The sequence below is a fragment of the Apodemus sylvaticus genome, chromosome 8, assembly GCF_947179515.1.
Source record: "Apodemus sylvaticus chromosome 8, mApoSyl1.1, whole genome shotgun sequence".
In the NCBI taxonomy this organism is placed as follows: Eukaryota; Metazoa; Chordata; class Mammalia; order Rodentia; family Muridae; genus Apodemus; species Apodemus sylvaticus.
Genome location: NC_067479.1, coordinates 82,805,267 through 82,819,271, shown reverse-complemented (window position 1 = coordinate 82,819,271; position 14,005 = coordinate 82,805,267). Strand labels below are relative to the sequence as shown.

The window sequence follows — 14,005 nt, the reverse complement described above, 5'->3', positions numbered from 1 at the left end:
CCTAGATTGACTCTCCACCAACCAAATGCACTGAAAAGTGAACTTCTAGGTAGACCTATAAATTAGGAATTAGAGAAAAAATTATCCACATTCTATTCAAAAGCTACTTAAATGCATTTATAACTATTATGACAAAATGACTTTCGAACCCTCAAAAGACTCTCTGGAGGCTAATTCCAAAACTGTTACTTTATGCCATGTGACCACTACAGGTCTGTTCCTAAGATCTCTCCTGCAGCCAACAGACACTATCACACAGCTTGTCCACAATGACTCTGTTCACCCCAAACTACCATTGCAGTGTGTCTTACAACAGGGTAATAAAGGCATTCAAGGCTCCCTTTTGCTTACAACTGTATGTGACTCCTTTAGAGAACCCCAAGTTGTGTCAGTGAAAAAAAAAAAAAAAAGATGACTAAGCAACATGAAACATACCCACAACAGAAAATCACAACATTGACCTGAGTCTCTCATACATACCCAATATTTTCTAAAAGAGCAGTTTCTGTGGTTAAGGCAAACTGGTATGAGGTCCCATACACAAAAGCGGCTTCCATGACTGCTCTATGCTCTGAAGAGGAAACAGGGAAATAGATTAGTATGTGACTCCATGCAAACTTTCATCCTGAACGTCATCCTATCCCTTTTATTACCTGTTACATTTAAGGAAAGATGGTTTGGTAGTTCAGAAACCTTACTGTTCTTCCCAAGGACCTGAGTCCATATCCGAGGACCCCCATGGGGCAGCTTGTAATTCTAGCTGAGGGAAGACCCCCATGGGGCAGCTTGTAATTCTAGCTGAGGGAAGACCCCCATGGGGCAGCTTGTAATTCTAGCTGAGGGAAGCAATGCCCTCTTCTAGCCTCCACAGGCACCCAGCTCACACATGGCGCACTCTCACACAGACATATACACATAAATAAAAATAAACCTTTAAAAAAATTAAAGTATATTTCATTCAAGTTCATAAAGGAACTGGGATAGTAGAAAACAGTTATCCTTGAATATCCTTGTATCATGCATGTGTGTGATTTTTTTTTATTAGTGGGAAGCATTTATGAATTTACAAGTTTCATATTCTATATTCTGTATTTATACATACACTTTTTAACCAATTTTTAAGAGACAATATAGCAAGTCATATTAAGAAAGGAAGGAAATCATTTCCCCTACTTTCTACCCCATCTCCATTACTCAAGACAGAATGCTTCTAATTCACTCATTATTTCTTTTAGTGTTTATCTGGAAGCCTTTACTCCTTCCCATCTATTTCAAACACTGTGGTCAAATTGAGGCAATGAAATATAAATCAACCTGTAATCCCAGCACTCTGGGAGGCAGAGGCAGGCAGATCTCTGAGTTTGAGGCCAGCCTGGTCTATAGAGTGAGTTCCAGGACAGTCAGAGCTATACAGAGAAACCCTGTCTCCAAAAACCAATATATATATATATATATATATATATATATATATATATATATATATATATTGATATATATATATCAAGGAATTAATCCCTGTCTTGCTATAACTCATGTCTTTTACTAATGACAACTAAAAACTGGGGAAAACAAAACTGGAGACCCTGAAAAGTAAAATAAATGGGCAAGCTGTTAGTACTATGTTTTAAATTTTAAATGTTTTTATTTTGGGGGTAAAACTAACATGAAGGTCAGAGGACAACTTCTGGGAGTTGGTTTGCTTCTCCCATGGGGGAATTGAGGGAGAAGGAAGGTTCCTAAGATTGGAAAGATTGCACACCTTTACCTAATAAGCCATCTTGTAGGCCCTGGAGTACTATTTTATGAGGGTATTACATTTTGTTTTGTTTTTTTTTAACTTTTATTTCATGTGTGTTCATGTATGCCTGTTGGTGAGAGGGTGTTGGAGCCTCTAGAACTGGAGTTATAGACAACTGTGAGCTGCTATGTGGGTGCTGGAAATTTAACATGGGTCCTCTGGAGGTGTAGCCAGAGCTCTTAACCTTTGAGTCATGTCTCCAGCTCCGGATATTATGTTTTGCAACATGCTGAAGCTCTATATCTATAAATAATAAAATTTCAACATGTAGTTTAATTCATAAAAAACACAGAATTGGATAAGGAGATGGCACAGTAAAGCATTTGGAGTCAATTATGAGAACCGAGTTTGGATTCCTCAGAACACACTTAGAAGCCAGACAGAACTATAAGCCCAGTGCTCAGAAGGCAGGAATCCTCCAGGGCAAGCAGGGTAGACTAGCCAAATTGGCAAGCTACAGATGCAGCAAGAGATCTTGCTTAAAGAAATAAAATGGAGAATGACCAAAGAGAACTCTGATACTAACTTCTGAGCTCTACACATGCACCAACATACAGACAAGCAGGCACGTGCACGCACACACACACACACACACACACACACACACACACAGCTGTGTTCACTCTGATGGAGTGCTGGAGTGCACCTACTACCAAAGCAGTAAGAGGTAAAGATGGGAAAGAGGTATTGGGAAGCAGTCTCAGGTTGCAGTCCACTGGGAGGAGGAAGCCACAGGCTAGCTTTTGTCACAGTGGTTCAGTATGGTCAACACTCTTGGGCCAGAGGAAGGCTTTGCCATTTTCTGGTAAGCATTGCCTGGAGGAAGGCTTCACACTCACACAGGTCTAAGGCACCAGGCCGTGGACATGGCCCTGTCCACACTCAGGACTGCATCTGCTCTTCACACATTCACCCAAGGCTTCCTTGGCTCTCCACAAGTTTTCCCATGCAGAGACTGGAAAAGGGAGGTTAAGTGACTTGTCTAAGTCACACTCTCAGCAACCAGTGAGCCAGGAGGGCTAACCTGGACCACTGGGTTCTAGAGCACCACTCCACTGTGCTGCTAACTGACAGGAGGAACAACAGGAGAGAGACTTTATGCCATCTGAAGCACTTCAATGCAGTCACACAAGTATAAGCCCAGCCAGGACCAAGCAAGCTTGCCATACCTGGTGTTCCGATGGCTTCTACATATGAAAATATCATATTTGATTTTCCTTTCAAAGAGTTTTCTATGCTGTGAAGGTCTTCCAGGGTGGTAATATATTTTACTTCATTAAAAAGCAGAGAACTAAAATAAACAAAGACAAAATAGTGAAAAGTTTATTATGGACTTTTTTTTTTTAAGAATAACTCCTTTGAATAAGCTGAGTAATAAGAGTACAATCGTTCTAACACACTGAAGTAGAACTGGTCTCTAGGTTATTGTCCTTCCTTGAAAACTCAACCAGGACACTGGTAAGAAATTCTTCCTCACAATCACCTCTGCAGAGCTAAACTACATTCTCACATCCTACTCTAATCCCTTACAGGTCTCTCAGGCTTGGACCTAGATGAGCCATCTGCACATCACAGCTGCGGGCTTCTTTCCAAGAGTCCCTATGCCTTTCATGACCTACACATTATCTACCTTGCTAATGTCACTGTGTCCGCCTGTGCTCAGTCTGACACAATGCAGGCACAACTCAGAGCCTCTGTTGGGAGCTCTGCCTCTACTCCATCTGATACATCTGATCCTTTACCATCATTTCAAAGAAGCGTTCCCTGTTCCCATGTCAATAAACCTGTAGTAGCTTCTCCTTATTTCATTATCTGATTCCTTCATGATATATACTATAATCTGAAATTATCTATACTATACTCTATTCCACTTTCTTGTTAACTCCTTACTCACACTAGACATTGTCATCTTAATATAATAACCCAAATATTTTATCAGTGTACTTGTAGTAAGTATAAAATAGAGTACAGAACTTAGAAGGTAATCAGACATTGAACTAACAACATCAGCCAGGTGCTTCACTCAGAAATGGAAATTCAAATGGTTGGACAGAGCCAGGCATGACACATTCATCTGTAACCCCAGCGGTGGCAAGAGAACCGTGAGTTCAAGGTCAGCCTGGGTCACACAGAAAGAAAAAGAGAAGGGAAACAATACTGTAAAGCTTATTCATAAATACATTTACTGAATTAAGGGAACAGGGATAGAACACAAAGCAGATGCTGTCCTGTCTACAACAGCAACCTTTTTACTTCACCATAACTTCTTTTGGCATGTTTCTTCTTTTGTCTTATGAAGACAAGGTCTTACTCTGTTGTTTAGGTTGGTCCAAACCTACTTCTCTAAAAAGCCCAATTGAGCCTTGAGTTTGCCGCAATCCTTCTACCACTCTCTGCCTCCCAAATATGGATTCATGCATGAACCAACATGTCCGACTTACCAACAAGTACTGTTTTGTCAACCAAATGATCTTCATTTTTTGTTGTCTATTTCTAAGTAAGTTGTTCCCATGAAGAAGAATTTTCATTTCATCTCTATGTATGTAACATATTTAAGATTTGGGGAAGGTTTTCCAGGCCCACATACTTAAGTAGAGGTTCACTCAAATATTCACAATTAGTTATTCAAATATAACTTTCTCTCACACACACAAAAAAAACCCACTTTCCCTTAGACAGCTATTCTCCAACCTTTTGGGATTAAGACTCTTACAAGCTTAACAATTACTTATGTCCAATTTGTTTACATATGTTCTCCTATCAATAGTTGCCAAAATGGAAAAGGAAAACTTAAAAATCCTTATTTTTAGAAAATAAGAACACCACTGAATATTAGCATAACTTTTTATCAAAGATTTTTTCAGAAAAACAGTGGCACTGATTTACATTTTTGCAAATCTGTTTAACATGAAATCAAATCTGCTTCTATACCCAATGTGTTGTAGTACTGTGTGTCATATGGCCTTGGGGAACTTGTTCATGAGAAACTGCTACTGAAAAGGTCAAGTAAGTAATGCCTTATATCACAAGAATATTTTTACTTGGTAGTCACTCTGAAAGTGCTATTCCAAATTATGTTAGCTTAGATATTTAACTATTTATTAAAGATTTGTAAAATATAATAACTTAATCTATAATTCCCAGGGTAGCCTCTTGTTTTGTTTAAGAGTGTTTTCTAAGCAGTACTCACTGTGCTAGGTATTTTGCATGCTTCATATACATCCTCAACAATATTATTGAAACACTCTGTTAGCTCTACACAGTAAGTTGGGTGGCTCTAGATCATTGTACCAGTTGCTGCTACAGCTGAGATTCAAATCCAGGACTCCTGACAGTAATGGATGGACTTTCTGATGTTTTAACCCACTATTTGGGGGACTGGGGGAAAAAAGAATATTGCCTTTTTTCTAGTTAGCCTAGGCTGGCCTCAAACCTGAAGAGATCCTCTTGCCTCAGTCTCAAATGTTTACATTATAAGCATTTACTACCACACCCAGCCATCACTGACCACTCTTACAAATAGGAAGCCAAATGGGGAAAGGATGCTAGCTAATCATGGGGCAGGAGCAACCCAGATCTACACCTTTAAGCTAACAATCTGATTTCAGTCAGCTGAGTGCTATCCGGTGCACTTCCAAGAATCCCATGTCAATCCTTAGCTTAGAATTTTGTCATGGTGAATGAAGCCCAAGTTTCTACAAAAATGTTGATAATTTCCCAAACTTGCTTTTCCAGTCTCCCAACTACAAGGCTTGGCCATTTAACATTGAATCACCTGCTTGAGCATCTGTATCAGGAGCAAGTGGTACAACCAACCATTGACACTAGACTTATTTGAGAGATGGCAGAAATAATGCTTCAAAGACAGTCGTGAAAGACTGTTGCTGAGCACCTCAATGAAGGTAGTGCAAACTTGCGTCCATTGTGTGGCAGCAATGCAAGAGTCCTCCCCACATTAGCTGTGCCCTGATTCTAACTATAACTCTGGGCTATTAAGTCCAGTACTCCAGCCCTTTTAGGGAAACTGAGGTTTCCTCTATCCACTCCAAATCCTTCAGTTTCAGTCAGATCAGGGTTTGAACTAAGAACCCCATGTAATGCACTCACTCTGTCTTGTTTAATTTTCATGGCAAACATTTAAGATGGGAACTATCATTAACCCTGTTTTTTAAAGGCAAGACTATGGGGTTTAGAGAAGTTACACTGCCTAATGTCCCAAAGCTCATTATGCAGTCATTATCCATGAGATAATAATAACCAAAACTAATGACATTCATAATCTAATGATCTCTATGATTTTTCCCAGTGGCTTCCTGGCTTTATTATATTCCTTAATAGGTTCCAGATTATGTGCATGTCCAGGGAGCTCAAGGATGCATCCCATATGCCTGTCTGTACTCCTCACTTTGGTTCCAAAGAGAAAAACTGCTGTGGACACAGGTTACGAAGAAAGTCTCTCTTGGAATTTTCTCCCTCTGGTGACTGGGTCAGACAAGCTGGGACACTCAGGGTGCTTTCTGCCCTGGAAAGGATTTATCTTCCTTTGGTGATGCTCTTCCTGAGACTTGATCAGAATCAAACACACAGATAAAACAGACAACAAAGAATTGAGCAGCTGTCAGTAAAACAAAGAGACCAAGAGCCTACTCTTCCCTTTTGTTTCAGAGCCAATCACTCATTCTTTTTCAAAAATTATAGTCTGTCAGAATCCAAATTCTTTAAAAAAAAAAAAAAGCAGTAAAACAGTATATGCTAATTTATCACTCAACCTCTCTCTCCCACAGGCGGAGCAGGGAATAGCAAAGGGAAGATTATTCGTACATGTGGGTCATTCTCTTTGTTCGTGCTTTGTTTTGCTTTTTGAGATATGATTTAATAGGTATCCCAAGACAACTTGGCCTTTCCTATGTAATCCAGGCTGGCTTACACTAAATCTTTCTTCTTCAGTTTCCCACATGTAGGATGTAGAGGCAACATAGCACAACACTCCCAAGACATTAGTATTATCTAAACCATGAAGCTGTGACTACAAGATGCACACATAAAGTAATAGGTTGAATACAAGAAGCCACCTATGAAATACAAACTGAAAATGCACACATGTATTCTCTAGTGCCTGCAGTCTCCTACCAGCTTACTCCTTATAAGACACCTATAGGCCCTTAGAGGAAGAGTTCTGTTCCTTCCATATTCAGTAATTTAAGTGTAAGCTTTCAAAAGACACATCCACCAACCTACTATGTACTAAGCACCTGAGAGATCAAGCACCTCATTATGATCCCAGGTCACAGTTTGAAGATCTAACATGAATACCAATTAAAAGCTCTGTAACAAACTCACATCCAAGACAAGCAACCTTTTATTCTAGATGTCTAATAAACCCCCATCAACGTTGTACATTTTTAAATAATGTTTCAATGACATTTTAAATATAATTTTAAAGGCCCACATAATTGGCCATAGGGGCCCAAAAGTATCTAATTTATAAACAACTAATGTGAACATTATCCTACATTTATACTTATTCTCAGATTTTATAATTTCATTCTTTCCCAGCTTTATTTTTTATATTTGGGGGGGGGGAGTAACTTATCAAAAATTTGGACAGTCTTCTGACAGAGGAACAGAGTGGAAGAAAAACTGTGGTGCATACTCAATTAAAACATTCTAATAAACAAATACAGATGCTCTGAGAAAAAAAGTAACACCACAGTTTACACACTTTTGAAACAAATACATACAAACATTATCAAATGCAAGCTTTCGGATCATGAACAAATGTTTTGAAGACAATCTAAGCAGTATCTACAAGTATTTCTTGTCCTTAGTCATAAGGCTAAGTAGAACATCTTGACCAAAAACAAGTGCCAAGTTGGCTGAAATTAATATAATTTAGCATGTGCATTGATCAATTTTGCACCCTACATGCACCCTACAGAGTAGAAAGGTAGCACCAACCCAGCTATAAACCCTTATGTCTACAACAGTGACCTACTTACAGGATACACTGACTCAGCAGTAGCATAAGTATGGGAATGACCAGCCTCTAGCCAACTGAATTAGACCCGCTCTAAGACAGGGAACCCATGTCTGACACTGGTCATGTGGCCAAGAACCTAAGACTAGACAGGCCATGAACCAAGAGGAAAAGCAAATACTATTCTTCTACTAAAGGAACAGCAATAAAATGACTCTTCTGTCAATAGACGATCGGGATTTTTGTTAAATTAATATATTTATTAATAAAACATTAATATGTATTAGTTAACAAAAATTAATTTTATAAGTAAATTTAATTAAAAATGATAAAAATTTCCCAAAATTTGAAAAACGACTTATTGCTATCCATAGATTAGTATTTTGCTTAAATCTATCCATAGATTAGTATTTTGCTCATCAGAGACGCTCCCACCTATGATAGATGGGCACAAATATAGGGACCCACAACTGCACAGTGCTCACAGACTGACCTTGGAACAGCCAGTCCTTAATGGGATGTCTCAACCCAATCCCCCAACCTTGACCCCGTAGAACTGAGTAAACTCTGAGAAGAGGACATGGAAAGATTATGAGAGTCAATGGGGATGGAAGACACCACAGAAACAAGGTATTCTAAACACAACATGATTTACACAATACAAACTCATAGACATGGTAGCAGGATGCACAGGGTTGACACAGATCCAAGTCAAACGGGGTCTCACCACTGAGAGGGGGAAGGGACACAAGCTCTCATCCCTAAACAAGAAGCTATCTCCAACTGACAGATGCTTTCAAAGGAAATATTAGTTTTTCTAATAGATTTTCATTGGGTGTACAAACAACACAAGTGCAGGACTCATGCCTAGCACTACCTGGCCAACTCAAAATGAATTCAAAGGTATCTGGGACATTATTTTGTATCACAAAGCTTTGTCTGAGCACTTTTTTTTTTTTAACCAAAGAGACACCATGACCAAGGCAACTCTTACAGAGTCAAGCATTTGACTGGGGCTTGCTTAGTCTCAGAGGTTTAGCCCATCATGGTGGGGATCATAGCAGCATGCAGGCAGATGCCAGATTGTAGCCGAGAGCTATATCCTGATCCATAGGCAGAGACAGACAGGTCTAGTGTGGGCTTTTGAAACCTCGAAGCCCACCCTCAGTGACACACTTCCTCCAACAATTGTATACCTTCTAATCCTTTCTAATAGTACCATTTCCTGGTGAGTAAGTATTCAAATATATAAACCTATGGGGGCCTTCTTTTACTCAAACCACCACTCTGGTCTTTTGCTTGTATATTATGGTTTATAATTTTGTATTGTTACGGTTTTCTATATACCTGTGTGTGTGTGTGTGTGTGTGTGTGTGTGTGTGTGTGTGTATGAGTGTGTGTGTTCATGTACATGCTTCTCAAGTCTTTTGTCTTCTTTTTTTCTATTTTTATCTATTCTTATTTGGTTTTTATTTGCCTGTTTGTTTTCTAAAGAGAGAAAGAAGGCATGGAACTGGATGGGTGAAAAGTTGGGGAGGACACAATAGGAGATGAAGGAGGAGAAACTGTAATCAGAATACCTTGTATTAAAAGTCTATTAAAAATGTTTTTGTAGAGACAGACAGGGGTGGCCCATGCCTTTAATCCCAGCACATGAGAGGCAGAGGTAAGCAGATTTCTAAGTTAGAGGCCAGCTTGGTCTACAGAGTAAACTGAGTTCCAGGACAGCCAGGGCTATATAAAGAAATCCTGTCTCAAAAAAACAAAAAACAAAACAGAAAGTTCCTTCTGGTCTGGGATGGTTTACCTTGGGAGTGAACTCCCCCGCCAGCTGCGCAACACCCAGAGGAACCTCCGCTCCCCAGCATTGTAACACACCCAGGATCACAGGATCACAAGATTCCAGGATCCCAGGAGCTAGGTCACACCAAGATCCCAGGGCTCCAGAGGAAGCTTCACTCCTGAGAGCTCTGACACACCCAGGATCTCAGGATCTCAGGATCACAGAATCACAAGACCCCAGAGATAGCTGGATTCTGAGGAGTTCTGACACAACCAGCATCATAGGGAGGAAGGGCTACAGTCACATATTTCAAATGCAGGTAGCATTAGAGATAATATCAATGGTCTCAATTCCCCAATAAAAAGACATAGACTAAAAGACTGGATACATAAACAGAACCCAACGTTTCGCTGCATACAAGAAACCCACCTTGTTGGCGAGGATGTGGAGAAAGAAGAACACTCCTCCACTGCTGGTGGGACTGCAAGTTGGTACAACCACTCTGGAAATCAGTCTGGAGGTTCCTCAGAAAACTGGGCATAACACTTCCGGAGGACCCTGCAATACCATTCCTGGGCATATACCCAGAGGATTCTCCGGCATGAAATAAGGACACATGCTCCACTATGTTCACAGCAGCCCTATTTCTAATAGCCAGAAGCTGGAAAAAAAACCCAGATGTCTCTCAATGGAGGAATGGATACAGAAAATGTGGTATATTTACACAATGGCATACCACTCAGCAATTAAAAACAATGAATTCATGAAATTCTTAGGTAAATGGTTGGATCTGGAAAATATCATCCTAAGTGAGGTAACCCAATCACAAAAGAATACACATGGAATGCGTATCTACTGATAAGTGAATATTAGTTCAGAAGCTCTGAGCACCCAAGACATAATTCACATATCAAATGACTCCCAAGAAGAAGGGAGAAGAGGTCCCTGATCCTGGAAAGGCTTCATCCAGCATTGTAGGGGAATACAGAGGACAGAGAAGTAGGAGGGGGTTGATTGGAGAATAGGCAGAGGGAAGAGGGCTTGTGGGACTTATGGGGAAGGAGGTAACCGGTAAAGGGAAAATCATATGGAATGTAAACAAAGAATATAGAAAATAAAAAATTAAAGAATAAAGAAAAGAAACCCATCTCAGTGACAAAGACAGTCACTACCTCAGAGTCAAAGGTTGGAAAACAATTTTCCAAGCAAATGGTCCCAAGAAACAAGTTGGAGTGGCCATTCTTATATCAGATAAAATTGACTTTCAACCAAAAGTTGTCAAAAAACATAAGGAGGGACACTTCATATTGGTCAAAGAAAAAAATCTGCAAAGATGAACTCTCAATTTTGAACATCTATGCTCCAAATTCAAGGGCACCCACATTCATAAAATAAACTTTACTAAAGTTCAAAGCACACATTGTACCCCACATAATAATAGTGGGAGACTTCAACATCCCACTCTCAGCAATAGACAAATCATGGAAACAGAAACTAAACAGAAACGCAGTGAAAGGAACTGAAGTTATGGACCAAATGGATCTAACAGATATTTATAGAACATTCCATCCTAAATCAAAAGAATATACCTTCTTCTCAGCACTTCATGGTGCCTTCTCCAAAACTGACCATATAATTGGTCACAAAACAGGCCTCAACAGATACAGGAATACTAAAATGATTCAATGCACCCTATCAGATCACCACGGCCTAAGGCTGGTCTTAAGTTCAAACAAAAATGGCGGAAAACACACATATACATGGACTTTGAACAATGCTCTACTCAAGGATAACTTGGTCAAGGAAAAAATAAAGAAATAAAAGACTTTTTAGAATTTAATGAAAATGAGGACACCTTATACCAAAACTTATGGGACACAATGAAAGCAGTGCTAAGAGGAAAACTCATAGCTCTAAGTGCCTCCAAAAAGAAAATGGAGAGAGCTTACACTAGCATCTTGACAACACACCTGAAAGCTCTAGGAAAAAAAGAAGCAAATGCACCCCAGAGGAGTAGACTGTAAGAAATAATCAAACTCAGGGTCAAAATCAACCAAATAGAAACAAAAAGAACTATACAAAGAATCAACAAAACCAGGAGTTGTTTCTTTGAGGAAATCAACAAGACAGATAAACCCTTAGTCACACTAACCAGAGGGCACAGAGGCACTATCCAAATTAATAAAATCAGAAATGAAAAGGGAACAACAGAAACTGTGGAAATTCAAAAACTCATCAGAACCTCCTACAAGAGCTTATACTCAACAAAATTGGAAAATCTGGATGAAATAGACAAATTTCTAGACACATACCAGAAGCCAACATTAAAACAGGATCAGATAAACCATCTAAATAGTCCCATAAGTCCTGAGGAAATAGAAGCAGTTGTTAATAGACTTCCAACCAAAAAAAAAAAAAAAAAAAAAAAAAAAAAAGCCCAGGACCAGATGGGTCTAGTAGGGAATTACATCACATCTTCAAAGAAGATTGAATACCAATACTCTTCAAACTATTCCAAAAACAGAAACAGAAGGAATGCTACCCAATTCATTCTATGAAGCCACAATAACACTTATACCTAAACCAAAGACCAAACAAGGAAAAAGAACTTCAAACCAATTTCCTTTATGAACACTGATGAAAAAAATACTCAAAAAAAAATTCTGGCCAGCCAAATACAAGAATGCATCAAAGGGATAATTCACCACAACCATGTAAAGCTTCATCCCAGGATGCAGGGATAGTTCAATGTACAGAAATCCATCAATGTAATACATTATATAAACAAAATCAAAGAAAAAAACTACATGGTCATTTCATTGGATGCTGAAAAAACTTTTGATAAAATTCAGCATCCCTTCATGATAAAAGTCTTGGAGAGATCAGGAAGTCAAAGACCATACCTAAACATAGTGAAAGCAATATACAGCAAACTGTAGGCAACATCAAACTAAATGAAGAGAAACTTGAAGCAATCCCACTAAAACTGGGGAGCAGACAAGGCTGCCCATTCTCTCCCTATCTATTCAATATAGTACTTGAAGTTCTAACCAGAGCAATTAGACAACAAAAGGTCAAAGGTATACAAATTGGAAAGGAAGAAGTCAAAACATCACTCTTTGCAGATGATATGATAGTATACTTAAGCAACCCCAAAACTTCCACCAGAGAACTCCTAAAGCTGATAAACAACTTCAGCAAAGTGGATGGATATAAAATTAACTCAAACAAATCAGTAGCCTTCCTCTATAAAAAGGACAAACAAGCTGAGAAAGAAATTAGGGAAATGACACTCTTCACAATAGTCACAAATAATATTACATACCTTGGTGTGACTCTAACCAAGCAAGTGAATGATCTACATGACAAGAACTTCAAGCCTCTGAAGAAAGAAATTGAAGAAGATCTCAGAAGATGGAAAGCTCTCCCATGCTCATGGGAGGATTAATATAGTTAAAACTGATCATCTTGACAAAAGCAATCTACAGATTCAAAGCAATCTTCCTCAAAATTCCAAATCAATCATAGTGCTAGAAAGAGCAATCTGCAAATTCATTTGGAATAACAAAAAACCCAGGATAGCGAAAACTATTCTCACCAATAAAAGAACTTCTGGGGAAATCACCATCCCTGACCTCAAGCTCTACTACAGAGCAATAGTGATAAAAACTGTATGGTATTGGTAGAGACAGGCAGGAAGATCAATAGAATAGAATTGAAAACCCAGAAAATAACCCACACACCTACGGTCACTTGATATTTTACCCAGGAGCTAAAAACATCCAGTGGAAAAAAGACAGCATTTTTAACAAATGGTGCTGGATCAACTGGAGGTCAACTTGTAGAAAAATGCAAACTGACCCATTCTTATCTTCTTGTAGAAAGCTCAAGTCCAAGTGGATCAAAAAAAAACCCAGATATACTGAAGCTTACAGGGGAGAAAGTGGAGAAGAGCCATGGGCACAGACGAAAATTTCCTGAATAGAACACCAATGGAAGGCTGGAGAGATGGATCAGCGGTTAAGAGCACTGACTGCTCTTCCAAAGGTCCTGAGTTCAAATCCCAGCAACCATATGGTGGCTCACGACCATCTATAATGAGATCTGACAACCTTTTCTGGAGTGTCTGAAGACAGCTACAGTGTACTTACATATAATAAATAAATAAATCTTTTAAAAAAAAAAAAAGAACAACAATGGCTTATGCTCTAAGAACAAGAATCAACAAGCAGGACCTCATAAAACTGCAAAGCTTCTGTAAGGCAAAGGACACTGTCAATAGAACAAAACAGCAACCAAAAGATTTGGAAAAGATCTTTACCAATCCTATATCCAATAGAGGGCTAATAACCAATGTATACAAAGAACTCAAGAAGTTAGACTCCAGAAAGTTAAATAACCCTATTAAAAAATGGGGTATAGAACTAAAGAAATATTCAGCATCCTT

At 39.0% G+C, this 14,005-nt stretch overlaps 1 protein-coding gene across 5 annotated transcripts in view; it reads right to left on the bottom strand.

The window, feature by feature from the left end:
- Txndc16 (thioredoxin domain containing 16) overlaps positions 1-14,005 on the bottom strand; it is an 89,023-nt gene that overhangs the window by 55,477 nt on the left and 19,541 nt on the right. For all 5 annotated transcript variants that reach the window (XM_052191729.1, XM_052191728.1, XM_052191726.1 and 2 more), the window contains exons 7-8: positions 2,968-3,089; positions 481-571 (exon numbers count right to left, since the gene is read on the bottom strand). In XM_052191729.1, the coding sequence (XP_052047689.1) occupies positions 481-571; positions 2,968-3,089 (213 nt within the window). The remainder of the gene's footprint in view (positions 1-480; positions 572-2,967; positions 3,090-14,005) is intronic.